Below are 27,393 nucleotides of genomic sequence, written 5' to 3'. Positions count from 1 at the left end.
GAGGAGAAAGGTGGTGGTGCCAGCAGAAGGTAGCAAAGGAACAAGCGTCGAGCACAGCTCTATCCCTTATGTCTTATCCAGGCTACTTAGGGCAGGCAGCATTCACACCCTTAATCCTAGCGCCCTTAATCCTAGCATTGCACCATGAGTCAATCCCAGCATCACACACTCTAGATCCTGCCACCTCTGAAAAGCCCCACCTGTGAGCACATGAGGCTTTGGGGGACATCTGGACACAGCGATAATACTGTGTAATGCCCATTTACCATGAACTGGAAAACCAAACAAACATAAAAACGACCGTTTTCACCCTTCTACATCCACGCTTCCTTGGCGGGAAGTCACTGCCATGAGACAGGTCTCCAGAAGTTCCCACTGGGCAAGCAGGTAACTCTGTGTCTCCCAACAGCTCCCCTGTCCCTTGCACTTGCCCCCGTGACTGTCTTCTCTGCCTCTTTGAAGTAGAAGAATCTGATATTCCCTCAGTGTTTGCCTCACCTGGCTGCCCATCCTCCAGGCTCAACCGTATGGCTGGGGTTTCTTCCTTTTCAAGGCTGAATACTACTCCCTCCTGTTTGTACACCACTTCTGGCTCATCCTCTTTTTTTTTGGCTTTTTTCCGGTACCGGTAATTGAACTCACGACCTTGCGCTTGCCAGGCAGGCCCTGTGCTGCTGAGCTAAATCCCCAGCCCCTGACTCATCCTCTTATTTGAGAGTGGACATGTGGGTTGCTTCTGGGACAAGGGTAGCTATGATACAGGTGTGCCATACCCTGCTTTCAGTTATTTGAGGTAGGTACCAGAAGGGGGATGGCTCGATAGTATTGCTATTTCTATTTGAATTTGTTTGTTTGTTTTTTGAGACAGGATCTTGCTGTGTAACCCAGGCTGGCCTGGAACTCACGGCAATCCTCCTGCCTCAGCCTCCTGAGTGCTGTGGTAACATGTCTGTGCCACCACGCCTGGCTGGTTTTCAAAATTGAAAGGCCAAGAACTTTCACTGAGCAGGTACTTTGGGCCACAGCCTGTCTCACAAAGCAAGGACCACAGTCCTTGGTGGCTCAAGGTGCCCAGGCCAGCATCTGAGGCAGGTGCATAAAAAGGGAAAGCAGTGTGGGTTTGGTCCCTATACTGGGCCTGGTGGACATGGGGACCCAGTAGCATCAGGGCCAGGGAAGCAGGAACATTTCTGTGACATGATACTTTAATATCCTGGATGAATGTTGCAGAACCACAGAGAATTGCAGAGGGGCCTGCCGGAGACAGAATGCCCCAAATAAATAAAAGGCCTCCTCCATCCAGCTGTGGGAAAGTAGTCTACAATCAAAGCCTCGCTGGCCACTGAGGGTTTTCACGAGAGAAGAGTCTTAGGTGGGTGCAATGGTGCATGCCTGCAATCCCAGCACTCTGGGAGGCTGAGGCAGGAGGACTGTAAGTTCAAGCCTAAGCCTGGGTAACCTAGCAATTTAGCGAGACCCTGACTCAGAATGAAAAATGAGTAAAAAAGAGCTGGGGATGGAGCTCAGTGGGAAGACCTTGGCTTTGATTCCCAGTACTGCAGGGGCAGGGGGTACTGTGTGTTTCTTTCCCTGAAGTTAGACCCCCACTTACCTCTTGCCTTGAGGCTGGGGTGACAGGCGTGTGCCACCATGCCCAGCTTCCCTTACCATTATAAGTGGTACAGTTATATATAATTTCTTTCTTAATTATATTACCTATATGTGCATAATCATTTGATTTAATAAATATATTATTTTAATAAATATATTGTTTTCATTTTCGTTTTTTTGAGACCAAGTCTGGCTATGTAGGGCAAGCTGGCCTCACTGTGGAGGCCAGGCTGGCCTTGAACTCATGAGATCCTCCTGCCTCAGCCTCCCAAATGCTGGGATCACAGGTGTGGGACCACTCCTGGGATTCTTCTTTCATTCTCGCCAGAGACAGATCTATTTTACTACCACTGTACTTTCAAAGAAACTTCTAGTGCTATTGACTTATCTTTCTATGTAATTTTTTTTTTTTTTTTTTTGAGACAGGATCTCACTATGTAGTTCAGGCTGGTCTTGAACTCACTTTGTAGCTTAGGCTGACCTCGAACTTGCCTCAGCCTCCCAAGTGCTAGGATAACAGGCATGAGCCACTATGCCCAGCTTGACTTTCTTTCTTCTGCTTTGTTTATTTCTCTTTTGGGCTTAGCGTTGCTTTATTTTTCCTTGTAGCACTGGGTTCAAACCTAGGACATTTACACAAGCTACATCCTCAACCTTTTCTTTAACTTTTTTTTTTTTTTTTTTTGATACTGGGAATTGAACTCACAACCTTGCTCTTGCCGGGCAGGCACTGTGCCACTGAGCTATATCCCCAGCCCAGCCTTTTCCATTTTCTAATTTTGAGAAAGGTCTTGTTAAGTCATTAAATTGCCCAGGCTGGACTTGAACTTGGGGTTCAAGTTCCTGCCTTAGCCTTACGGAGTGCTGGGATAACAGGCATGTGCCTCATGCTGGGGCCTCCTGCTGGCTTCAGGTTTAGTTTGCTATGCTGAGAAGCTCTTGCTGAGTTGGTGCTCACTGGCAGGCTGTGTGTCGGTCAGCTTTCTGTGACTGTAATGTCACACCTTGGACAATAACCTTCTGAACACAGAAGGTTTATTTTGGCTCTGGGTTTGGGAAGTTCCTGTCTGCAAGGAGCTGGCCCCACTGCTCTGGGCCCATGGTGAGGCAGCTTCATGGCAAGAGTGTGTGGAAGAGCAAAATTGCTTTTCTCATGGCTGAGAAGCAGAAGAGGAAGGAGGAGCAGGAGTGGTGGCACCCCTGTCATCCCAGCACTCAGGAGGCTGAAGCAGGAGGGTCATGTTTGTTCAAGGCCAATCTGGGCTACGTAGTGAGACCCTGTGTCAAAAAACCAACAGCAACAACAAAAATGGGCCAGGTATGTAGCTCAGTGGCACAAGTGCCTGCCTGGCAAGCACAAGGTCCTGAGTTTGATTCCCAGTACCAAAAAAACAAAAAACCAAACAAAAACCAAGAAAAACAAAGAAGAGGTGAGGATACCATGATCCTCTCAAGGACGCACTTCCATTGACCTCTGGACTTCCCAGCAGGCCCTGCCCTCGCAGGAACACCGCAGGCAGGGAGTGTACCCTGTCACACATGCCGTGCTGTGGGGGATACCAGGGAAACTGAGGCAGCTGTGAATATTCTGGGAAATCCAGCTTGGGCTCTCGCCCTACCTTTTCCTTGCAGGCCAGTTCTAAGTGTGTTTAGATTTACTTCTAATTCTGCCCGGACCAAAGGATTATTTGGAAGTGTGGTTTTAAATTTAAATTTCTAGGGCTGTTGAGTGTTTTGGCTGTGTGCCTGCAATCCCAGCTATTCAGGAGGCTGAGGCAGGAGGGTGGCAAGTTTAAGGGCAGTGTGGGCCAAACAGAGACCCCCAACTTGCTGGGGATGAAGCTCAGTGCTACAGAGACCCCTGCCTCAAAGAAAAGAAAAAAGAAGAGTGCAGAGCAGGGGCTGTAGCTTAGTGACTGAGCCCTTGCCTGGCATGCATAAGGTGGGTTCCATCCCCAGCACCCCAAATAAGTAAATAAAATGTGCAAACATATGGCAAGACTTCATTTTAGTTTTGTTATTGATTTATGATTTAATTCTTTTTTTGTTTGTTTTGAGACAGGGTCTTGTTGTGTAGCCCAGGCTGGCCTGGAACTCACAGCAATCCTCTTGCCTCAGCCTCCTGAGTGCTGGGATGGCAGACTTGTGCCCTATGCCTGGTGTGATTTATGATTTTATTCTACTGCAGCTCAAGAACATGGTCTGTGTGACACCAGTTGCTTTTCTATTTGTTGAGACTTCTTTTGTGACCTCAGTCATGATGAGTTTTGGGGTTTTAATTTTTTTTTTCTGAGACAGGGTCTCCACTAGGTAACCCAGGCTGGGCCTCAAAATTGTAGTATTCCTCCTGCCTCAGCCTCCTACACACTGGGATGATAGGCCCATGCCTCCACACTGGCACTATGTAAGTTATTCAATATTGAGAAGAGACATAGGGAAAACTTCCAGCACCCTCAATCTGCCATCTTTTCAGCCCCAGGCCTGCCCCTCTGGGTGCCACCTCTGACCCCGAGCCACTGCACGGTCAAGCGCTTGCTTCTGCTCCCCTTTGGCACCCAGAATAGTGCCTGGCATCATCCCCGTACCCCACACCCTGCCCCAATCCACCCCCTATCTGTCCATCACCTCCCTGGCCATGACCCCTGGGTCTGTCTGCCCACCAGCTGTCTACTTAGCGAGGCAGAATCCGTAGGATTAATCCCTTTAAAGTGCCCAGCAGTGTCTAGGAAATTCCCATCACTCCCTGCAGTTCCAGAACTTTACCCTTCTTCCCCGCTCCAAGAGGAAGTGCTGTACCCATAAGCACTCCACTCTCTCTGCCCTGGCAACCCGACGGACTGTGTCTCTGGAGTTGCGGATTCCCTACCCTTTTCAGTGCAATCCTGTGCTGTGCTGCCTCGGGCATGTCACCTTAGCGGCGCCTGCGTGTTGCTGCATGGGCCAGCGCTCTGTCGCCCTTAGGCCCGAGTGGTACTCCATTGCATGGATGCATGCATTTTTCTTTGAAACAGGGTCTCACCATGTAGCCCAGGCTGGCCTCAAACTGGTAGCGATCCTCCTGCCTCAGCCTCCCAAGTGCTGGGGTGACAGGTGTGTGCCAGCACACCCGGTTCTGTGGGTTTCTCCCGCAAGGACCAGGTGTGGGCCCTCCTATTTGGGTGGTGGAAGGTCACCGCTGGCACCCCTTCTGCACTGCCCACGGGCTCTATGGAGCAGATTCTGGGTCAGCAAGAGGAGGCGCTAGGATGTGCGTCCTGGGGAGACTGGGTTGTGTCTGTGTCTGTGGCTTCTCCCCAGGCTCCCTTCCCAAGCACCCCCCGTAACCCGATGGAGGGAGGCGGGAGTGCGTTTTCCACAGCAGCTTTACTGAAGGGACTGAGAGCGCCCCGCCTGGGGTGGGGGGCCCAGGGCCCAGGAAAGGCACACGCGGCGGTGGGGTCTCCCTCTGGCGACACAGCGCTCCCTGGGACCCCTCTTTGGCACTGAGCTGGGAACATGGAGCCCTGGCTCCCAGAGGATGGGCAGCGCGCGCCCCCCAGTGGCGGCTGGCAGTGTAGGCTGGCAGGGTGGCGGGTGCTGGCGGGTGTTGGTGGCTGCCGGGAGCGCCTGGGCCTGGTCACCTCCCCTGCTGGCAATGGAGCCCGCCACAGACAGGGAAGCTGATACATTAGGTGGAGGAGGGCAGAAGGCCGGGGCTGCTTTCCTGTGGCTTGTCCCCCATCCCAGGGGGCTCTTGGGGACTCCCAGTGGCCAAAGGGACACTGGCACAGGACTCTGACTCCGGGCTCTGCTCGGCTGCTTCTGTGGCAGGATACCCCACGGGCCAGGGGTGGTGACAGCGATGGGGAAGTGGTGATTTGGGTCTCAGGAGGGAGGTGGCCTCTAGCTGGCGGCAGTGAGCTGGGGTCGGGGGGGCCCTGCTCCATCCGCAGGCTCGGCCCCAAGCCCTATGCCCTTCCCCAGAGCAAAGGCGGTCACAGCGGCGTAGTGCCTGGGTCCCTGGCTCTTCCAGGAAGGGAGGCTGCGGCCCTGAGCAGGAGGCACACGGGGGAGGCGAGGGCAGGCTGGGGACCTCGGCTTCCTTCACGTGGTCTGAGAGCCTGGCGCGGGGCAGGGCTGGCGGCCTGGTGGCACTCAAGGGGGAACAGCAGGCCCAGGGGTCTCGCCGAGGATGTGGCACAGCTCCTGGAGGCGCTGCTGCATCTTGGGGATGCCGGCCAGCTGCTGCTCCAGCCGCTGCCGCTCCTCCCTGAGGCTCAGGCGCGCCGCCGAGTCCAGCTTCTCGAACTTCCAGCCGCCCTCGCCGTCGAACTGCAACAGGTGCGTGTGGTACTTCCTGTGGGGACACGAGGGGACCTCAGCTGTGGCCACCCTCCCTGTCAGGGCCGCCCGTACCCCAGGGCAGGCCTCGGCCCGAGGGGCGCCTACCATAGGGAGGGCCGGTGGGTGATGGAGAGTAATGCGATGCCCGCGTCCTTGGCCGCCTGGAAGATCTTGCCTTCCACGTCGATGCTCACAGCACTGGTGCACTCGTCCAGGAGGGCGTACTTGGGCCTTGGGGTGCGGGAGGGGACAGGCTATGGGCCCGGGCCCCTCCCACCCCCTGCCCCTCCTGGCTGCCGGCAGCCCGGGCCTCACCTGTGGTAGAACATCCGGGCCATGCCAATCCGCTGCTTCTCGCCGCCCGACAGCACGTCCTTCCAGTCGCACAGGGCCTCCCAACCTGCGTGAGCAGCGAGCGCTCAACCCCAAGGCCAGGGTGTGTGTGCAGGGTGCCCACAGGGCCTGGGGAACTGAGACCCCTGGGAACATGGGCACATCTGACCCCAGAGCGGCTTGTCTAGTGGCCTGCTTCTGTTCTGTGTCCTGTCTCTCTGTCTGTGGTACTTTGATAACTGAAAAGGAGTTGGAGTTGGACGTGGTGGCACAAGCCTGTCATCCCAGCACTCAGGAGGCCGAGGCAGGAAGGCTGCACTGAGTTTGACGCCAGCCTGAACTGCATAGACCTTGTCTCGAAAGAAAGAAAGAAGAAAGGAAGAAAAAAGAAGGAAAGAAAGAAAGAAAAGAAAAGAGGGAGGGCAGTCCTGAGTGGAGGTCCCAGGATCAGAGACAGAGGGCCAGGCCAAGGGACCTGAGCAGGCCCCACTCTGCACACAGGTGGATGACAGACCTCCTCCTGCCCCCGCCCCGCCCCGAGTGGCTGCCTCTGGGACAGGAGTGGTGGCGTGGGACCTGGTCTGCCCTCTATACTCGAAGGAGGCAGAGGGAAGGGCTCTGCCCAAGGCCATCTTGTCCCTAGCAGGGGCAGCAGAAGCAAAGGCCTGGTATCCACACTCCCCCGAGGGACAGGGAATGAGGAACGAGGACCCCCAAAGCGCCAGACAGCATCACGTCCTAGCCCCTGGCCTGCTGCAAGTCTGGCTGACCTGTCACCTCTCTGCCTGAGCCCTCTCAAGGCCACACTCTGGCCTGCTGTCTCCGGCTCACAAGCGGCGTGACCGCTCAGACTTGCAGGTCTCAGCTCAGAGCTGTCTTTGCTGAGAGAGGGTGGGGTGGTGGTGGGGCTGCCAGTGGGACGAGTACCCTGAAGGAAGTCCCCTGCCTGCAGTCTCTGGACACCTGGGGCCACTGCGTGTGCTGGGCTGGGGACACACCTCCCTCCCGCTGTAGGATGTGGTTCAGGTGCACGATGTCCAGGATGGCTTCCAGCTGCTGCTCTGAGCAACCCTTGCGGCGCATGTCTTCCACCGAGTCCGGGTAGATGACCTGGTCGCGCAGCGAGCCCACGGACATGTAGGGCCTGCAGGGAGCAGGTGGGGACCGTCAGCTCGAGCTCCAGCTGCCGAAGGGCCTCTCAGGTGATGGACACACACACTGTCCATGCCCCCGCATGTGACGCGTGCAAGCACACCTGTGTGCACACACAGCACGGGTGCACCCCGCCAACAGCCCCCAGCTCCGCAGTGCAGCTGGGATAGCAGCTCTCCGAAGCCCGGGGGGAGCAGGCGGGGAAGAGCGCGCCTCACCTCTGCGGGATGTAGAACATGCGCTGCGGCGGGGGCTTGTAGAGGACGCCACCATACGTGGGCCACAACCCACCCAGGATCCTGAAGAGCGAGCTCTTGCCGCAGCCGTTGGGGCCTGTGATGAGCAGGTGCATGCCCTCTTCCACCTGCAGAAGGGCAGAGCCATCGGCGGGTGTTGGTTTTTACATTAATTAATTTATTTTTGTTTTTTTTGAGATAGGTCTCACTATACAGTCCTGGCTGGCCTTGAACTCTGTATGGAGCCCAGGCTGGCATGGAACTCATAGTGATCCTCCTGCCTCAGCCTCCCAAGTGCTGGGATGACAGGCGTGCGCCACCACGCCTAGCTTGGATCTTTTGGCAAAGGACGGCAGGCCACAGGGACGGGTCCTGTGCCTGGAGTCCCAGCTGCACGCCTGTCCCAGGAGGCAGGCGAATGGATGTGAGCTGGCCCCAACCCTAAGGCCTGACATGTCCAGACAACACAGGGCAGGCACAGGAGGAAGGGACAGGCATGTCCCAAGGCATGCAGCGCCCCCGGGCCTGCTCACCTCCCGTGCCACCGAGACCCACCACAGCCCAGGAGGCTAGCTCCTTCAGCGCCTGTGCCCAGTGTCTGGGGGCAGAGGTTGCCCAGCACCGCCAGCGCCAGTGTCCTTCGGCCCTTCCCTCTTTATCTGTGAAAGCCAGATAGCGACACTGGGCGCGGGGCTCCTGGCAAGGGCCTTTGTTCACGCCAGGCAGTGACATGGGTCAAACTGTCCCCCAAGTTCATACATTGGAGTTTTAAGGCTGAGTTGCTCAGGGTGTGACCCTATTTGGAAATGGGATCACCACAGATGTAACTGTTAAAATATCTCAAAGTGATACTGGTACCGTTCCTCATGCAACACGATCAGTGTCCCTAGAAAAAGGGGAGCTTTAGCTGGGTGTGGTGGTACAAAGCTGTCATCGCAGCACTCTGGGAGGCTGAGGCAGGAGGGCCTTAAGTTTGAGCCCAGCCAGGGCCACTTAGTGACTTAGTGAGACCCTGTCTCAAAATAAAACTACAGAGCGCTGGAGGCGGAGCTCAGTGCGGGAGACCCTGGGTTCATTCCCAGCACTGCAGCAACGACGACGACAACGACGATGACAACCACAAAAGGAGGGAAGACTTCGCACACAGAGAGAGAATGTGACATGAGGACAGAGGTGAGGCCACACCATGGACGCCACGGATCTCCAAGGGTCACCAGCAACAGTGAGGGCAGGGTCCCCTGCTTTATCTCTGGGTTCCTGCACCTACCCAGCCCAGAGTTCAAAGTATACGGGATAGGGTGGCACATGCTTGTCTGTCATCTCAGTACTCAGTACTTTGGAGGCTGATGCAGGAGGATTGTTGCAAGTTCGAGGCCAGCCTAGGCTACATAGTGACTTTAAGGCCAGTCTGAACTACATAGTAAGACTCCGTCTCAAAGACAAAAAAACAAAGTCAGGCGTGGTGACGCACGCCTGTGATCCCAGCACACGGGTGGCTGAGGCAGCAGGATCACCATGAATGCGAGGCCAGCCTGAACTACACAACGAGACCTTGTCTCAAAAAACTAAAAAAATGAAACAAACAAACAGCCCCCTGGAAAAAAAACTACTTTCTACAAAATTGTTTCCTTAAAGTGCAGGCAGCCCTGGGTGCACTCTGCGTGTCCGGCCAGACCTCTGCACTAAGGCACACCCTGCTCTAGGCCCATCTCTCAGCGAGCACTACAGTGCTGCCTTGCTTTCTCTCCACAAGTCCTTTAGCTGCTCTGCCGTAGCCTGCTGCTCTGGCCTGGCATTTCCAGTCCCCAGCTGCAGTGCAGTCCCCCTTGTCCGCCGCTCAGCCCCACCCCAGGCGTGGCCAGGGAGCGCCTGGCGATCTCTCTCCTTGCCCCCGCAGGGCTGGGAAAGCTCCCAGGGACAGCTGTGTCCGCCACAGACCCTGTGCTGGGCTGCCCATGGTGGACGCACAGAGCTTTGGGCTGGACACTAGAGGGGCTCAGGTGGGGATGGTGGCAGGGGCATCGCCTGCAGCTGCAGAGGGACCACATCCCAGCTCTGACCCTCTCCTGAGGCTGGGAGGCGGTAGTGACGGGGCTGGCAGACGTGCGTAACCCTTGGCCAGTCCTGGTGACCGCGAGCCTCTTCGTCAGCCCTGACTATTGTCCCAGCATACACGGTCAGGGACACGTCGTCTCTCCCCCTTCGACCTTATCCCATCTGCCACGCAGATCTGGGGACAAGGGCTATTGCCAGCAGGGCCAGGTGAGAAGCCAAGGACTAGGCTTGGAGATGCAGGTGTCTCCCCAGGCGCGTGGGCCCCACCCCGCCCCACCCTGCCTACCCGGATGTTGAGGCTGGCCACCACCACCTCTCCTGTGGGCGTGATGATGGGGATGTTCTCGCAGATGATGCCCTGCTCCACGTCTACCACCTGGCCTGCGGGGGGCGGGAGGCGAGGCGGGGTGAGGCGCAGCGTCCATGGACTCCAGGAGCCCTGGAAAACAGCTTGGCCTCCAGGAGCTGAGCCCAGTGTCCTGAGCTGCTCCACTTGTCCTCTGGGACGTGAGCCCAGAGTCTACTGCTCGGCAGCCCTCCCACCTGGCCCTATCTTCAACCTGGGTGAGGAGGCACAAAGCCTGTCATCCTAGCCCTTGGGAGGCTGAGGCAGGAGGACTGCCCTGAGTGCCAGGCCAGGCTGAACGAACGTCATGAGACTTTGTCTCGAAAAACAAAAACAAAGGCAGCTCCCATGCCAGGCCCATCTGCCTTCCTCAGCTGGCCGGACTCCTCCCCTGGGGCTGGCCTCCGGTCCTCAGTGACGGACTGGGCAGCAAGCAGAGCCACCTACCTTGTATGCGCAGGGGCCCCTCCATGCGGACACCGGAGCGCGCCACGGCCCCTGCCCCTGCCTGGGTGTCCTCCAGCTCCCCTGGCCGCTTGAAGCGACAGTGCTGGACGTCTTCAAACACCTGGAACATCTCATGCACACGCGCCGTGTAGCCGGCCAGCTCTGTCACCTCTTTGTAGGATGACATGATCCGCTCGGTGGCGTCGGCTGCGGCTGTGAGCAGGTTGCGTGCGATGGTGAAGGCCTCTGTGCGCTCGCTCACCAGCTCCTCCTCCCTCATCTCCAAGGCAGCCCTCTTCGTGGCCTCCGAGTCTGCACGGGAAGAGAGGAGGTCACAGAGGGCAACACTGAAGAGAATACCTGGCCTGCCTCCAGCCATCGAGGGGAGGCGACCCTTGTCTTACCCCGGTCACAATGGCTAACACCAAGAACACAAAATCTGCACACCTGCTATCTCAGCACCTGGAAGGCTGAGGCAGGAGGATTTCCACAAGTTCCAGGCCAGCCTAGGCTACATAGTGAGTTCCAGGCTAGCCTGCACTACGCAGCAAGACCCTGTCTCAAAAAACCACACACAAACACACACAAAACACAAAAAACAACAAGTGCACACAAAACAAATCCTCACAAGGCTGTGGGGAAAAAGGAACCCTTGTCCACTGCTGGTGGGAGTGTAGACTAGGGCAGCCACTGTGGAGATTCCTCAAAAACCCAAAACTAGAGGTCCCACTCGACCCAGCTACTCCCCTTCTAGGTTTCTTCCCAAAAGATGAAAGCCATCCTACCACAGTGGCCCGTGCACACCCATGTTTCTAGCAGCACAATTCAGAACTGCTAAACCTTGGAAGCAGCCTGTGTGTCCATCAGCAGATGCACGGAGAAAGACAATGTGTTTACACAGGACGGAGAAGCGCTCTGCATAAGGAAGGGTAAGTTTGAGTCATTGGTAGGAGCACGGATGCGCCTTCAGCCCATACTGCTAAGTGAAATAAGTCAGACGCAGGAGGTTAATTATCACAGGGGTTCTTCTGTACGAGAAACCTAACACACAAATAAAATAAAAAGGAAAATAAAGGAGAGAGGGTAGGATAGGTGCCAGTCTTTTCTGAAATTTCCATAATGTGAAATGGTGATCTAGTCCAAGGGAAACCAAGGGCCTGACACAGGGATTAAAAAGAGAGCAATACAAATAATCCTTAATTGTCAGCCCTTAATGGCTTGTTCCTTTAGTACATTTTATTTTATTTTTTAATTAATTAATTAATGTTGGTCTTTTTGAGACAGAATCTCACTGTGTAGTTCAGACGGGCCTTGATCTCACTATGTAGCCCAGGCTTGCCTCAAACTGTCAGTGATCTTCCTGCCTCAGCCTCCCAAGTGCTGGGATGACAGGTGCACACCACCACACTTCGCAAGTCCTGCGAGTCTTTTCTGTGAGGAGGCAAGAACCCCCCAGGGGTGAGGTGAGGTCCCCCTGTCCTCTTTGGTGGACCTCCTTAAAGCCCATCCAGTGACAACATCAATCACAAAATGAACTCCAAAGGGGCTTCCAGCTCAATGTGCAAAAAGTAAAACTGTAGCAGTCTTGGAAGAAAACAGGGCCAAGCTCTCAGACTTCTGATATGGCAACAGCACTGGGAAGTCTTAAAGAATTGCATTTCAGCCCAGCGTGGTGGCGCACGCCCGTAATCCCAGCACTCGAGAGCCTGAGGCAGGAGGATCATTGTGAGTTGGAGACCAGCCTGGGCTACAGAGTGAGCTCAAGGCCAGCCTGAACTGCATAGCGAGACCCTGTCTCAAAAAAAAAAAAAAAAAAAAAAAAAAAAAGAATCGCACTTCATCGAGCCTCAACACTTTGGGGTCCCAAAGGACATCTAAGGGAAGGGTAGACGAGTAGTAGCTAGCACACACATAGGCCTTCCTGACTCTGAGAGAAACAGATGTGCATCCCAATCCAGCAGTGGTACATAGTCAGGACAGACCCTTGACAAGAAGAGATACAGCCGGGCATGGTGGCGCACACTGGTGATCCCAGCACTTGGGAGGCTGACGCAGGAGCATCTCTGTGAGTTCTAGGCCAGCCTGGGCTACACAGCAGGATCCTATCTCAAAAAATTAAAAAACAAGAACAACCAAAATCAAATGGCCAATAAACTCATGAACAGATGCTGAACATCATCAGTCACCAGGGAAATGCAAATCAATCCCTCAATCGATGGAGAGCAAGGGACCCACAGCTACGGGGACAAAAGGGCACAGCTGCTCAGAGGGAAGCCTGGTGGCTCCTCACAGGGTCAGCACCAAGCAACACAGGCCTGCAATTCCTCCCGAGACACACACCTGGGGGCGTGTGAAACCTCCCCCAGCCTCCAGTGAGACTGTCCGCCACAGCCCAGAGGGTCAACGGCCACCGCATGCCCCCAACGGAAAGATGGATGGGTAAAGACGGGGACGGACGGACGGATGGGTGGAGAGTGGATAGCTAACAACCAGAGATGGATGGATGGACGGATGGGCAAAGACGGGAGTGGGTGGATGAAGACCGGGGACGGGGGGCTGGATAGGGACCGCGGCGGGGCGTGGTGGGCGGTATGTGTGGCATACGACTGAGCTCCACACAGGGTGGAAGTCTCTTCCACCTGGAAAGCAAGGTGCCTGGACATGATTATGCTTGCGCAGTGGGAGAGGCGAGGCACCAAGGGCACATCCCTCTGAGACGTCTCCTTGACACAAAAGCAGACACAGAAAGGACGTCAGTGACTGCCAGTGCCGGGCCAGGGGGAACTGGGAAGAGAGCCACAACGGCTCTGCAGTTTCTTTTTGGGGTGTAAAAATGTTCTACCTGAAGTGAGGGTCTGTAATCCCAGCACTCGGGAGGCTGAGGCAGGAGAACTCTGATGTCTGAGTTCAAGGCCAGCTTGGCCTACATAGCAAGCCGTTGCCTCAAAAAAAAAAAAAAAAAAAATGGAACTCACTGTACCCTGCAGGTGCCCTTGGGACCTGGCTGTGCTGTCTATGCCATCCCCTGGCCCTGCAGCGGGCAGGCCAGCAAAGCCAAGGTTCCAAAACTGCCCCAGTGGGCAGCACTGCCTCTTCCTGCCTGCTCCCTGGCAGTATAGGAGCCCTCACTCCCCAGGTCTTGGGGCACAGCAGGTACAGGGCAGCCCAGCTCACAGAGGAAGGAGGGCAGAGAGGTGAGCAAGGGAGGCAGAGAGAGGTGTGGTGGGCCAGGAAGGACAGTGAGGAAAGCACATTCAGGGCAGAGCATACCACACATGCAAAGGCCCTGTGGCCAGAGCTGCCTGGCGTTTGTGGTTTGTGGGAGCCGCACAGTCAGCCCCTCCTCTTGGAGGTCACGGGAAAGAAAGGCAGACAGTTTGTAATCCCAGCGACTTGGGAGGCTGAGGCAAGAGGATTGCTAGATGGAGGGCAGCCTGGACAACTCAATGAGACCCCATCTCGAAATAAAAAATATAAAAGGCTGAGAATGTAGCTCAGTGCAAAGGCCCTGGGTTCAATCTCCAGTACTGAAATTAAAAAAAAAAAAAAAAGGAATTATGTGCCTGGGTCGAAATGAGTACCACAGGGAAAAGCCCCACCGCGTGGAGGGCTGCAGGCAGAAGAACCTCAGGTAACGGGAGATCTGTGTGGTGAGTGGAGACTGTGGAGTAAGTGGGGCTGGGGTGATGAGAGAATCAAATAGAACTTACAGAAATAGTCACTGCAGTGTAAAAATAAATTCAAGAGCCAGGTGTGGTAGCACGTGCCTGTCATCCTAACACTCAGGAGATTGAGGCAGGAGGATCGCCATGAGTTTGATGTCAGCCTAGGCTACATAGTGAGACCCTGTCTCAAAAACAAAACAGAACAAAACACAAAAAAATTCACATTCGAGGTGGCTGAACATTGGCAAACAGCACAATTAGTGAATGGGCGGGATACTAGCACACTAATACTCCTCAGCAGAATATTGGGAAGACACACAAATCTCAACAGGACATACATGGGGCTGGGGATTTAGCTCAGCAGCAAAGTGCCTGCCTGGCAAGTGCAAGGTGGTGAGTTTAATTCCTGGTACCGGAAGAAAAGATAAAAAAAAAAAAATCACCAGGACACACAGAACACAGCCTCAACATTGTAGCAAAACTGCAGGCTGCCAAGAAGGCAGACGGGAAAGGCACCCAGGGGAAGAATCAAGATGATAAGACTTGCACAGCTAGGGCAGGAGTCATAAGACAATGGAGTACTGTCTCAGGGATGACAGAAATTGGCCATCCACCTCCAGTCCTACCCCAACTCAACTTCTCCCCGACCGCCCGCGGGAGAGGGTTTTGCTATGTAGTAGAGGCTGGCCTTGAACTCACAGAGATCCTCCTGCCTCAGCCTTTCAAGTGCTGAGATCACAGGCGTGCACCACATGCCAGACTCTCAACCTAACATTAGCTCGGGAATTGAGGTGAAGTAACAATATTTTTCAACAACAAAATAATTGAGAGTATCCTATGACAAAACCCCTGAATGTCGTTTGTCTGGAAGAAGAAAATGGGACACAGGGAGGACCGAGGTGTAAGGATAGGGCTCCGAGCAGGGAAACCATACACACACAGGTGGGTTTACACACTCAGCCACTGGATTAAAGCAACAGCTAAGGATAAAAATCACACAAAGCCGGGCATGGCGGTACATGCCTGTCATCCTAGAATCTGGGAGGCTGAGGCAGGAGGATCACCATGAGTTCAAGGCCAGCTTGGGCTACATAGCAAGACCCTCCCTGTTTCAAAGGGGAGAAAAATTCACGTGAATCAGATGTGGTGAGTGTCTGGAATTTCCGCATTCTGAAAGGCTGAGGTAGGAGGACTGCTCGAGCCCAGCTTGGGCAGCTTTGTGACTTAGCAAGATACTGTCTCAACAGCTAGCTAGCTGGGTATGGTGGTGCATGGCTGGAATCCGAGCAGTCTGGGAGGCTGAGGCAGCAGGATCACAAGTAGGCAACATAGTGACTCAGGCAAGCAAGACCCTGTCTCAAAAAGATAAAAAATAATAGGTCCAGGGATATATCTCAGCAGTACAAGCACCTGCCTGGCAAGCGCAAGGTCCTGAGTTTGATTCTCGGTACCAATACATAAATAAATAAATAAACAAATAAGTTAATAAACAGGGCTGGGGGCTGGGGGCTGGGGAGATAGCTCAGCAGCACAGTGCCTGCCCGGCAAGTGCAAGGTCCTGTGTTTGATTCCTGGCACCAAAATAAATAAATAAATGAATAGGGCTGGGGATATAGCTCAGCACAATGGCCCCAGATGTAATTCTTAGTACTGCAAAAATAAACAAATAAAATAAATAAAAACCATGCACTGGGCATAGTGGCGCATGCCTGTAATCCCAGCGCTTGGGAGGCTGAGGCAGGAGGATTGCCATGTGTTCAAGGCCAGCCTGGGCTACACACTGAGTTCAAGGCCAGTATGAACTGTATTATGAAACCCTGCCTCAAAAAGACAAAAAATAAATAAATAAAACCACGCAAAAGCCTGAAAGATAGGGCTGGGGATTTAGCTCAGTGGCACAGTGCCTGCCTGGCAAGCGCAAGGTCGTGAGTTCGATTCCCGGTACAGGAAAAAAAAAAGCCTGAAAGACATGCACAGTAAGGCCCAGGAGAAGGGCAGCTATCGGTCTTTAAGAACGCACACTGACCTTCATCACAAGGGTGACCACAGAAAGACTGGAAATGGACCGAAATAAACCAGTGGTGGAACAAATGGCAACAAAGGGGAGCCTACTGTCCCTAAATAATGGGTAGGACTGGCCTCACCTCCCACCACAGGCCTGAGGGTGGAAAGGCAAGGTGAGGCAGTGAAAGGCTCACCCTGAGGCTCCGCACATCCTCCCATGACAAAGCAACTGTCAGGCAGAGGACGGGGACCAGAGGGAAGGCTACCCACTTTCACTTCCGGTAATGCCAAGGACACCATTTCCAGTAACGTCAAGGCCTTCGGGGAATGTCAAGGATGTCCGCAGGCGGGAAGCACTCTCACCTGACTCTGAGTAGCCGGTGGCAGTGATGATGGGGACAGCCACCATGAGCAGGCCAGAGGCGCTCCACACATACTTCATGAGGAACTGCTCGAGCATGACATACCACAGGCGCTCCAGCAGGATGACGTTGATCTGTGCCGCCAGGGCCCGGTAGCAGTCCCGCAGCAGCGCCAGCTCCACCTGCCCAAGGAAGGGAGGGCGACACATACTGCTCATGCCTGCTGTGCCATCGGACGACCAGGAGGGGTTACAACTGGGGAAGGCTCCTGTCTCTGTTCCCGCTACTTCTCTAACGGGGATGATCATCATCCCCCGACTTTTTTTTGAACGAGTGTTGCTATGTAGCTCAGGCTGGCCTTGGACTCACTGTGTAGCCCAGGGATGATCATCATCCCCCGACTTTTTTTTGAACGAGTGTTGCTATGTAGCTCAGGCTGGCCTTGGACTCACTGTGTAGCCCAGGGATGATCATCATCCCCCGACTTTTTTTTGAACGAGTGTTGCTATGTAGCTCAGGCTGGCCTTGGACTCACTGTGTAGCCCAGGCTGGCCTGGAACTTGACGTGATCCTCCTGCTTCAGCATCCAGAGTGCTCAGATGACAGGTGCATGCCACTACACCCAGCATACTGCCCCCCTCTTTGTACCCTGGCAGCTTCTGGATGCAGGCTCAGGGCAGTCACCTTTTTGTTCCTGCTGAGCCTATGTTAGTGGGCTCTCTCTGGGCCCTGCTCCTGCCCCTGCTCTCAGGCTGAGTCCACTCCGTGACTCCTCAGCACTTGTGTACCTTGCACTACACAAAGGGTGGCAGGGAGAGCAGAAGGCAACGTCCCCAGTCTGTCTGCCCAGGCCCAACCTCCTGCTGCTTTCTCAGGACTGCTGTCCGTAGGAAGCTCGAATTGCATCTTCCCACAGAAGCTAGGAATCCCCTTCAGCACCACACAGGCCTTCCCAGGCCTGGCCACCACCTGCCGTGCTGGAAGGGGACAGGTGTCTCTGTGGGGAGGAGGGGCAGCAGCGGTCAGACAGGCAGGAGAGGCCAGAGGTGTGGGAAGTGCTCGTAGCACGGTGGCTGTGGGCTCCGGGGGTTGCTCCACACCCACCTAGTGCCAGCTGCCAGCCCAGCACTGTTTGTCACTCTCATCTCCTCGGGAGGACACTTGAGCCTAGAGACAGAGGGTGACCTGCCCAAGCTTGCACCGCTGCCTAGAGGCAGCGAGTGCGGCAGGAATGTAGGCTGCACTGGCGGGGCTGCTGCCGGATCATTATAAAGGTTGCTTTGACTGACTAAGAAAGGGTTACTTTGTTCTCAGCGAGAGGTTGTGTGCACGTGTGGATTTCAATAAGCAGCCTGGCCAGGTGCCGTGGTGCCTGCCTGTCATCTCAGAGGCTGGGGCAGGAGACTACTGAGAGTTTGGGACCAGCCTGGACTAGGTAGTGAGTTCAAGGCCAGCCTGGACTACATGGCAAACCCTGTCTCAAAAAACCAACCAAACAAGCAGCCTCCGAATTCCTACAGAGAAGAGACTACTCCACTGTCTGCCCTAACCTATTGGTCTGTGCCCAGGCTGGTGTCCATGAGGACATCTGCCACTATACATGCCTGTACAGCAAGGGCTATTAAGCCACCTGCGGGGGCTGTCACCCCCCAAGGGAGACACAGTCAGGCCCAGGATGTACCTGGGCCTTCTGCCCTGGCAATCGAGGTCTCTGGGCGAACTACTATTTCCCACAGCTGGCCCAAGGAAGTCCTCTGAGAACCTCTACTCTCTTGTGCCCCTGGCACCTAGCTGTGCTGGCACAGTGGGCTTTGCCCAGGCCCAGGCTCCTGCTCCTGAAGTGAGCGCATCCCCTATGAGCATCCGAAGAGCTGGGCTCGTGCTGGGAGCGGCAGGAGTGCCAGCCAAGCCTGTGATGTAGCTGCGTGGGGACCGTGCCAAGTGTCTTGCCCGAGGTCACAGCCGCCTGCCAAGCCCTGCAGCCCGGGTGGAAGAGAGCGGCAAAGGGGCACAGCCTAGGGCCACACTTTTCCTCCTAATTTGAAACCTGGCTCTGCCCCAGATGTCTTTTTCTGTGCTCAGGGATAAGCCTTGCATTAAAAAAAATCAGGCAAGCCTGCTTCTCCACGGCACAAGGTCCCTCGGGTGCGAGGCTCCCAGCCAGGGAACACACAGGCCTTGGGAGCTGGGAGCTGGGAGCTGGGAGCTGGGAGCTGGCCGCCATGGGCCCCTCCCCCCAGCATTCGGGGAACTGAAACTGGAGTGCGAGCGGAGCCCGAGGCAGCTGCGGCCCCAGGCACGAGGAAGAGGTGGGGCAGCAGCTAGATAAAGGCGCACGGCCCGGGGTAACCTCCCCAGTGCCTGCCTGCTTGGCCCCAGCGCACCCCGGAGCTGTGTGCACTGCCGGGGCGGAAGGGCGGCCACGCTGGGGGTAGGGCGGCCGCGGGGTGGGCAGGAAGTGTGTCCCAAAGCAGTGGCGGCTGGGCCTGGGCAGCCTCGGCTCAGGACCTCAGGGAGGCAGCTCCGCCGGTTGGCAGCCAGTTAGGCCCAGGGCTCTGGCAGCCTTGACCCTGAGTGCTGCCGCCACCCTGGCCCCTGAGCCGGGCGCTGCTCATTAACCTCCGCTTGGGCTGAGTCACGCCTATAATGCCCGCCTGCTCAGCCGGCCAGCTGTGCTGGATGCTGGCCTTCAAAGGCCCAGGGACGCAGCAGAGGCTGGGTAGCAGGCTGGGGCCGGCAGCCCTGCTCCCAGCTGGCAGGAGCTCTGGCTGGTTGAGCCAGAGCACAGAAGCAGAAGTGACCTGGAGCACAGGGCAGCCTACACATGACAGCTCCAGCCCAGCTGGGCCACTTCTCCATTCCCACTCCCCCCCACCCCCAGCCTTCGAACCCCTCCAGCCTCAGCCTCTCGGGACCCTGGCCTGCCCCACCTCGTGGCCCCCATAGAAGGCGATCTCCTCCGAGTTGGCCACCACTCGAGAGTGCATGTAGCGGAGCTCCCCCTTCCGTCGTGCCTCCTCGGCCACCAGCTCCCCGAACTTGGGTGAGAAGGCCCGCAGCACGTTGGCTGTGAGGAACACCACAAGGCCGGCGATGGCCGAGGGCCAGGCTGTGCCGGCCCCTCGGGAGCGCGCTGCCCTGATGAGAGTGTAGGAGGTCACGGCCACATCCAGCAGCGGCTTGGTCAGGTTGGAGTAGAGGTGGGCCACGGAGGCGGCGAAGGCCACCAGGTCCTCAGTCAAAGACTGGTCGGGGTTGCGAAGCCGCCCGTCCATGTTGCTCACGCGGTAGTAGGTCTGCTGGGAGAAGTAGAGGCTGTAGGCATGGGCCACCAGACGGCTGCGAAAGGACAGGGCTAGCTGGCCCTCCAGGTAGCGGATGGCGCTGTTGACGAAGGTGGCGGGCAGCGCAATGAGCAACCACTGCAGGAGCTGCCATCCGAAGGCTCGAGGGTCCTTGCGCACGATGCAGCGGGCCAGCCGGCCGTCCAGGCGGGCCACGTACACAGAGAGGAAGGTCCGGCTTACCAGCGCCGCCGAGTGCAGTGCCAGCAGTCCGGTCTCCCGGCACAGGACCCTGGGGAACAGCAGCCGCAGGAGCACCAGGAGCCGCCGCAGGAACACCCGGTTCATGCCAGCCTTGGCCGCAGTGGACCCCAGGGCCTCCTGTGGGGGCTCCCCGGCTGGGCCCTGAGGACCCCTGGCCGGGGCTAGGCACTGACGCACCAGAGGGTAGAGTTTGTGGGCTCCATAGGCTGTGAGTGCCAGGACCATCGCTGTGCGCCTCAGTGTGGTCACCCGCGAGGGCCGTGGGGTGGAGAGCACCGGCATGTCACCTGGTGTCCAAGGCAGCAGCAGCAGCAGCAGCAGCAGCGGAGACAGGTGCTAGAAGAGCTGTTGCTCTGAGCCGGGGCTCGTTGTCTAGGCAACTGGAAACCTTGCAGTGGTCCCTGAGACTGTCGCTTTAGGCCCCTGGGGTGGTGACAGGAGACTTGGTTCGGTGGCCTCAGGATCCTCCAGGGTCGTGGCCTCTTCAGGCAGCCCAGCTGCAGGAGCTTGGCTTCTCTGTCCCCGAGCCCCTGAGGTCTGAGCCTCCAGAGGTCTCGGGCAGAGAGGGCGTTCTTCCCTCCTCCTCCTCCTCCTCCCCCCCCGTGGCGCCCCTCCCGGGGCACCGGGCGCGTCCCTCCCGCAGCCTAGCTCAAGCGACAGTGACTCCTACACTGGGCCTAGAATCCCCACCCCCCCCTCCACGAGGGGGCGAGCCAGGGAAGGGGAGGAGGCGGAGGAGGGGCGGGAGGCGGAGTCCCGGCACCGGGCGCCCCACCCCGTTCTTATGCCTTGGACGGTCCCGCCCCACCCCCAACCACAGAGACGAGGGACCAGCACGCGGGATAGAGAAGCAGCTCTCGCCTTCCCGCCAAGGCTCCGCCCCATCCCGCCCCTGGGCCTCGGGAGCGCTGGAGACGCCGCCGAGGGCCGCGCCTCGCTCCCTCCCAGGCGCTAGGTGCTCGGCCCATTGGCTCGGGGGCGGGGCGGAAGCGGCCCTGGGCGGAGCCGCCAGGGCCTCGCGAGGGTTGGTGGGCGGGGTCCGGCGGGAGCTTCCGGTTTCCGGCCGCGGGGTAAGGGGTGGGGCAGGGGCTGTAGTGGGAGAGTTTGGTGTCTGCGGCTGGGCGTGCGCGTTGACTGTGAGAACCTTGGTGAGCGGGGTCCTTGCGCCAGCCTGGGGCCCGGAGCCGCCGAGGCCGCCTGGGCCGCTGGCCATAGATCTTTTCTTGGCCGCTCGCCTGAGAAGGGGAGCGAGCATTGCGGAGGGAACGGGGCTCTGAGGAGTCTCTTGGCTCAGGGCCGACGGGCGAGTGCGGGCCAGGCGGGGCCAGACGGAGGGAAGTAGGGGTGGCGGCGGCGGAGTTGGGGGCAGCCGTGCGCGGGGCGGCCGCGGGGACAAGGGCGGAGACCTTGGTGAAGCGGCACCCGGAGGCGCGGCGGCGTGAGCCCCGGGAGAGGGCATGCCGAGCCGCTGCCACTGGGGTCCCCTGGTACCTCGCGGGTGGCCCTTGAGCTGGGTGGCGCGGTGATCTGCTGGGGCTGCCGCGAGGGCTTGCAGTGGTTTCGGAGAAGACCCGCTGTTTCGAGAACTTTCTCAGGACGAGGCCTGGAGGTGCTTAGTGCAGACCTGCATTTGCTCTTGGTCCCTGCTCCTGCCCTCTAGGAGTCGCTCTTGTGGGCAGCTGGAAGGCACCCGAGGCCTCTGGCCCCATCAGAGGCCAGAGGAGCAATCGTTAGGTTTTTCATTCCCGAAAACAGCTGCAGAGGAAGCTGCTGAGTTCTTTGTGCCCACTATAAGGGCTGCGAAGGGGCAGTGATCGGGGACGGTGGTCTCTGAAACCCTGTGTCTCCAGGGCTGCTGCAGCAGGACTTTGCGAAGCGCCCAGCTTCTGCAGTAGAGCATGCTTGCCTGGGCTGGGAGCCTGAGGGTGCTCATGTGCTTTTTTTTCTGTGCAAGACGCCTTCTTACTCAAACAGGCTTTCGGAGTCTCCTGGACTCCCCAAGGAAAGAAAGTATCAACAGAGTGGCTCTAGATGTGTTCACACACCCGACGGAGAGGGCCGAGTGACTATTTCAGCAAATAGAAGCCTGGGGATTGTTGGCCAAGTATCCCAGCTCGGTGCAGCCCTCTTTGAGCCAGGGCATTGGGGGGGGGTCTAGGGTGACCCCAGCTTCCTGGGTTGCTGAGACTGGCTGCTCAGCCCTCATGGCCCTCCTGCACCCTCTGTACCTTGCCAGGAACGAAGCTCACAACTCTGCCGTGGAAACCTGCTCGTCACAGAATGAGTCTGCAGTGGACTGCAGTTGCCACCTTCCTTTATGCAGAGGTCTTCGCGGTGTTGCTCCTCTGCATTCCCTTCATTTCGCCCAGAAGGTACAGCATGGAGCGAGTAGGGGAGGAGTGGGAGGGTGCTGGCCCCGGATCTTTGTAGCGTGTGTGTGTGTGTGTGTGTGTGTGTGTGTGTGTGTGTGTGTAGAGCCAGGGCACCCTGGAACTGGGGCCAGCTGGAAACAGGTAGAACCTGTCCAAGAGCGGGGGTGGCAGGGGCTGAGTTCCTCTCCTGTGCATCCTGTCTTCTGGTCTCCAGAATGGCCTGAAAGGAATGTGCCACACTGTTCTGGAGGCCATGCCCTCCTGCCTAGCCATGGGCACCCTAAGCTGCATGGGATGGGATGGCCTTGGGCCGTGAACACTTGCACCACAGGGTGACATTGTTGCTGCTTGGTTGACTTCTGTCCTCCTTACCAGCCTCCAAGGCATTGCGCAGTAGCCTCGTGAGCATTACTCAGCCTAGAAGGATAGATCAGAGGACCTGGTAAAAGTTAATAGATTAATTTTTTAATTATACATAGATATACGTTATTCCTGTTTAAACTGGAGTGTTACAGATGAGGCTAAATCGCCACACATGTATTTAAGAACGTTTTAAATGAAAAACACAGACCCCTAAGGAGTAGTTTTGTGGAACAGTCAGTTTGCCTGTGGTTCACAGGAAAGGCAGAGCCAGCCCTGTGGAGCTTGGTGGGAAAACAACCTCGTTCCTGCACGAAGTTAGTTGGAAAAGAAAACAAACGGGAGAGGAAGGGGGAGCAAAAGAATAAGACAGACTGGGGACACAAACTAGATGGCAAGTCAGATGGTGGGGATTGGCCAACCAGTAGTTGCCAAATGTAACGATCGGGCTCTCCAGCTGTGTCTCTGGAGGTAAGGCTGCCTTGCTGATTTCCCAATGTGAGAATGCTTCTGAAGGCTCTTCTTGGGGCGCGCATTCTGAGGTGTCTATGGATAGAAACGCTGGGAGGTCCCTTACAGTAGCCCAGGGTGGTGGAGGACTAGATAGCAAAAGGTACGTTGTATAGAAGGACGATTCAAAGAAATAGTCTGTGTATGTGGTGAACACTTTGAATACCACAAAGGGAGAACAACAGAGTTGCCCCTCACCACTGTTTCCTCCAGTTTCTATACACAGATGGGCTCCTTTTTCTGACATGCTTTGCCACAGGCGCTGTAAATTGTAGAATCAGCAGCAGCCAGCCGAGGCCGACTCTGTGGGCTCCTTGGCCACTGGCAAAGGGTCCCGAGCTGGCTCTCCATTCTGCTCGGAGCCGGCCTCCCAGGTAACTGCCAATATAGCCTCTCTGCCTTTCATCTCCTTCCTAGATGGCAGAAGATTTTCAAGTCCCGCCTGGTGGAGCTGGTGGTGAGCTATGGCAATACCTTCTTTGTGGTTCTCATTGTCATCCTGGTGTTGCTGCTCCTCGGTGAGTAACCCAGACCCACGCTGTGCCGTGGGGTCCCTGCTGCAAAGCTCTGTAAGGGAGTGGCCACTGCTGCCTAGAGATAAGCCAGTCACGCACCCCATTTCTCTCTCTCATGGAAGAGGCTCTCTGTCCATTAAGAGGCTGCTGCTGGCTGCTGGTAGGGCCTTGGCTGTAAGCGGCACCTCTGCCAGTGGTCATGTGCCCTTAGCCTGTGTTCTGGAGGTGGCTTCTAAGGTCCCTCAAACAGTTGCTAAGAGAAGCCAACTGGCCTTAGTGCTGCTTTCCAGTCCCCTAGAAGTACCTGTTCCCTTGAAGCCAAAACGGCCTCTCAGAGGAAACAAGGTGACCAGGTAGACTGAGTTACCTGCAGAGGGGAGTTGTGCTTCAAGAGAGGAACGTGCACTTCTAGGGGACTGGAGAGCTGATTGGAAAGGAGGTGTTGGAGGCTCAAGGTACCCCATCCCTGTCTCCTCTTGGCTGTTGCCCAAGGTGGTACTTACGATGCTGGGATTCCTTTAAGTAGTTGACAGTGTAAGAAATCATAGATTTTTTTTTTTCAAAGAAAATGATTTTACATACGCCTGTAATCCCAGCACTTGGGAGGCTGAGGCAGGAGGATCGTTGCGAGTTTGAGGCCAGCCTGGGCTACAAAGTGAGCTCAAGGCCAGCCTGAACTGCATAGCAAGACCCTGTCTCAAAAAAAGAAAAAAAAAAAGAAAATGATTTTTATTGGTACATTTTAGGTATACATAATGATTACATTTTAGGTGTACATAATGATCACATTCATCATAGGTAATTTGTACCTGTACTTATATAACTTGTGGAAGTCATAGATATTTTATGTTGTTTTTCTGACTATAAAAATAATGTATGATTAGCCAGGTATGATGGCACATGCCTGTAATCCCAGCACTCCGGAGGCTGAGGCAGGAAGATTGCTGTGAGGTTTCCAGCATGAACTGCTACTGAGGCCAGTTCAGTATATGTACTGCCGCAACAAGCTCATGAGGCCCTGTTCCAAAGCAAATGATAATGCATAGTTGTTTTCAAAAGTGCAGAAATCGAACATAGAAAGTTAAAGTCCCTCATAATCTCGTGTCCCACAGGCAACCATTGGGAGTGCTTTGGTTATTCGTTTCTTTTTTTGAGACAGGGTCCCTCTATGTAGTAGTCCAGGCTGCCCTTGAACTCGCAGCCATCCTCCTGCTTCAGCCTTGAATACTTGCTGTGCATTGAAATGTTTACAGCATTGGGACCGTATACATACTGTTGTGAGTCCTGCTTTTTCCGCTTTTGTGTCCCTTAGGTCTTTTTACAGCAGTCTCATTCTCTTCAGAGATTGTATAGCATTCTTTTTTTTTGCAGGGGGTTTGGTACCGGCAACCGAACTCATGACCTTGCACTTGCCAGGCAGGCGCTGTGCCACTGAGCTAAATTCCCAGCCCCTGCACAGCATTCTTTCATGTGGTCACACCATAGTCTGATTCCACCATAGGTACCCTCGAAATATTGCATATGGATGCAGTGCTTCTATGGGACAAATTCATAGGGTGGAATTGTTGAACCTGAGGGTTTCCTAATGCAAGGACGTCAGAAAGGCCAGGCAGATTGTGTAGTGCATGATAACCTTGAAAACTAAGACCCTGTCCCAAACCGGAAATTCTGAGCTAAACACCTATCCATTATTTCGGTTTTTTTTCCCCCTAGTGTTGGGGATTGAGCCCAGGATCTTTGCACTGAGCTGCTTCTCAGCCCTTTTTTAGTTTTTGTTTTGAGACAGTGTCTTGCCGAGTTGCTCAGACTGGGCTCAAACTTAAATCCTCCTGCCTCAGCCTCCTAGAGTGCCAGCAGTATAGGTGCATGCCACTGTGCCTTGCTTTTCTTTTCTTCCAACAGTGCCATGCTCCCCGCCCCAGACAGTGGCATCTTGCCTCTTTTTCCATGGGGGTCTTATCAAGAGCCTTTTTCAGGCACACCTTTAGGTACTGACATAAAAGCTGTTCTAGTTAGTGGGGCCAAGCAGTAGGTACACTGGTTCCCATTCTGCATTTCCTGGGACATGTGCTAAACTGAGGCACTGCATGTATGATAGTGGCTATTCAGGAGCAGAGGCAGTGTCTGTAGTCACCATGTGCCCAGAGCTATGGCAGTCCTGGGGAGATAGTGCAGATGGCTTCTGTGTTCATGGAGTTTGGGGATGATGGCTAAGAAACATGCTTAAGGTGATTTCCAAGGCAGGATGTATTCCAAAGCTGTTAATGTGAGTAACATGACTGGTGGTGGCTTTCGGTCAGATGGCCACATACTTCTCTAGACTGTTAGGGGTGATTGTGTTCTGACAGTCTTTCCCTTTCTATGTTTCTGGTAGGGTGAACTTTGAATGAGCCTGAATTCTTTTTCTTTTTTAATTTATTTTTTTTTTGTTTATTTTATTTTAAAGAGAGTAGTACATGAGACACAAACAAACAAAAAAATAGAACAGTAGCAGCATACCAGTATCACGAACATAAATCAAAGCAAGAACATTCAAAGTGATACAGGGTCTCAAGACAAATTAATACAAATCAACAGTGGTTGTTACATTGCATATTGCTATCCTCAACTACACTGCTCAGATTATCAGATGTAAGAATGAAAGATTGCCCAAACCATTAAAGAGAATAAGAAAATAATTCTTCCATAAAACATTAGAGATAATACAGAGTTTCACTAGACAAGATGGTAGGAGTTCACCATTGTAATTCCGTTGCATATTGTTGCCTTCAAATCAGTTGCTCAGACCACCAGACACAAGCATGCAGTCAGTCAGAACATAAAAAATTGTGAGCATTAACTGTTCATTTCAATACACCATCAGACAACAGCAATACAGTCATTGCAGCTATTCATATATATATTTATGTTTTGCCTGCCTTCTTTCTTTTTTGTTCTTTCCCTCATCCCAGTCGTTCGTTCCTTTGAGCAATTTTTTTCCCTTTCCTATCATCTATTGTACGTTTTGAGTTTTACCTAGTCTTTCAGGTTCCTACACCAAGGAGGCAATATGATGTATACACATCTGGGTCAGATTTATTTCACTTGTGAGTATGGTCTCTAGTTCCATCCATTTACCTACAAAAGCCTCGAGTTTATCTTTTTTAACAGCTGAGTAATACTCCATTGTATAAAAATACCACAACTTTTTTGTCCATTCCTCAGTGGATGGGCATCTGGGTTGTTTCCAAGATTTATGTATAACAAATTGTGCTGCTGTAAACATGGGTGCATATATATTGCTGTGGTATGATGTCTTTAATTCTTCTGGGAAAATACCCAGACAGGGAATAGCTGGGTAAAATGGGACTTCTAATCCTAGTTTTGTGAGGAATCTCCACACTGATTTCCACAGTGGTTTCACCAATCTACACTCCACCAGCAGTGGAGTAGGGTTCTTTTCTCCCCAGAGGCTCTCCAGCATTTGTTATTGGTTGATTTCTTGATGATAGCCATTCTTTCTGGGGTGAGATGGAATCTCAGTGTTGTTTTAATTTGCATTTCTTGAATGACTA

General features: G+C 54.9%; 2 protein-coding genes across 3 annotated transcripts in view; one reads left to right on the top strand and one right to left on the bottom strand.

The window, feature by feature from the left end:
- Positions 1–4,955: 4,955 nt before the first annotated feature.
- Abcd1 (ATP-binding cassette, sub-family D (ALD), member 1) lies at positions 4,956–20,604 on the bottom strand. Of its 2 annotated transcripts, XM_005414142.2 has the most exons (9): positions 19,465–20,604; positions 16,536–16,716; positions 10,504–10,815; positions 9,997–10,091; positions 7,638–7,783; positions 7,266–7,411; positions 6,250–6,334; positions 6,040–6,165; positions 5,651–5,947 (listed from the first exon to the last, which is right to left on the bottom strand). In XM_005414142.2, exons 1-9 carry the CDS (start codon positions 20,362–20,364, stop codon positions 5,746–5,748), a joined length of 2,193 nt encoding a protein of 730 aa, XP_005414199.1. In that variant the 5' UTR covers positions 20,365–20,604; the 3' UTR covers positions 5,651–5,745. The 2 variants fall into 2 exon arrangements, with proteins under 2 accessions (XP_013365132.1, XP_005414199.1); XM_013509678.1 differs by lacking the exon at positions 9,997–10,091 and having other exon boundaries at positions 4,956–5,947.
- Positions 20,605–21,150: 546 nt separating this feature from the next.
- Bcap31 (B-cell receptor-associated protein 31) overlaps positions 21,151–27,393 on the top strand; it is a 29,946-nt gene continuing 23,703 nt past the window's right edge. Inside the window, exons 1-3 of the mRNA XM_005414141.2 lie at positions 21,151–21,230; positions 22,319–22,454; positions 23,742–23,842. Of these exons, the coding sequence (XP_005414198.1) occupies positions 22,363–22,454; positions 23,742–23,842 (193 nt within the window). The 5' untranslated portion in view covers positions 21,151–21,230; positions 22,319–22,362. The remainder of the gene's footprint in view (positions 21,231–22,318; positions 22,455–23,741; positions 23,843–27,393) is intronic.

This window comes from Chinchilla lanigera, unplaced genomic scaffold (assembly GCF_000276665.1).
Source record: "Chinchilla lanigera isolate Chin_1 unplaced genomic scaffold, ChiLan1.0 scaffold00179, whole genome shotgun sequence".
In the NCBI taxonomy this organism is placed as follows: domain Eukaryota; kingdom Metazoa; phylum Chordata; class Mammalia; order Rodentia; family Chinchillidae; genus Chinchilla; species Chinchilla lanigera.
The sequence above is the reverse complement of the archived record's forward strand: the minus strand, read 5'-3'. Positions and strand labels throughout refer to the sequence as shown.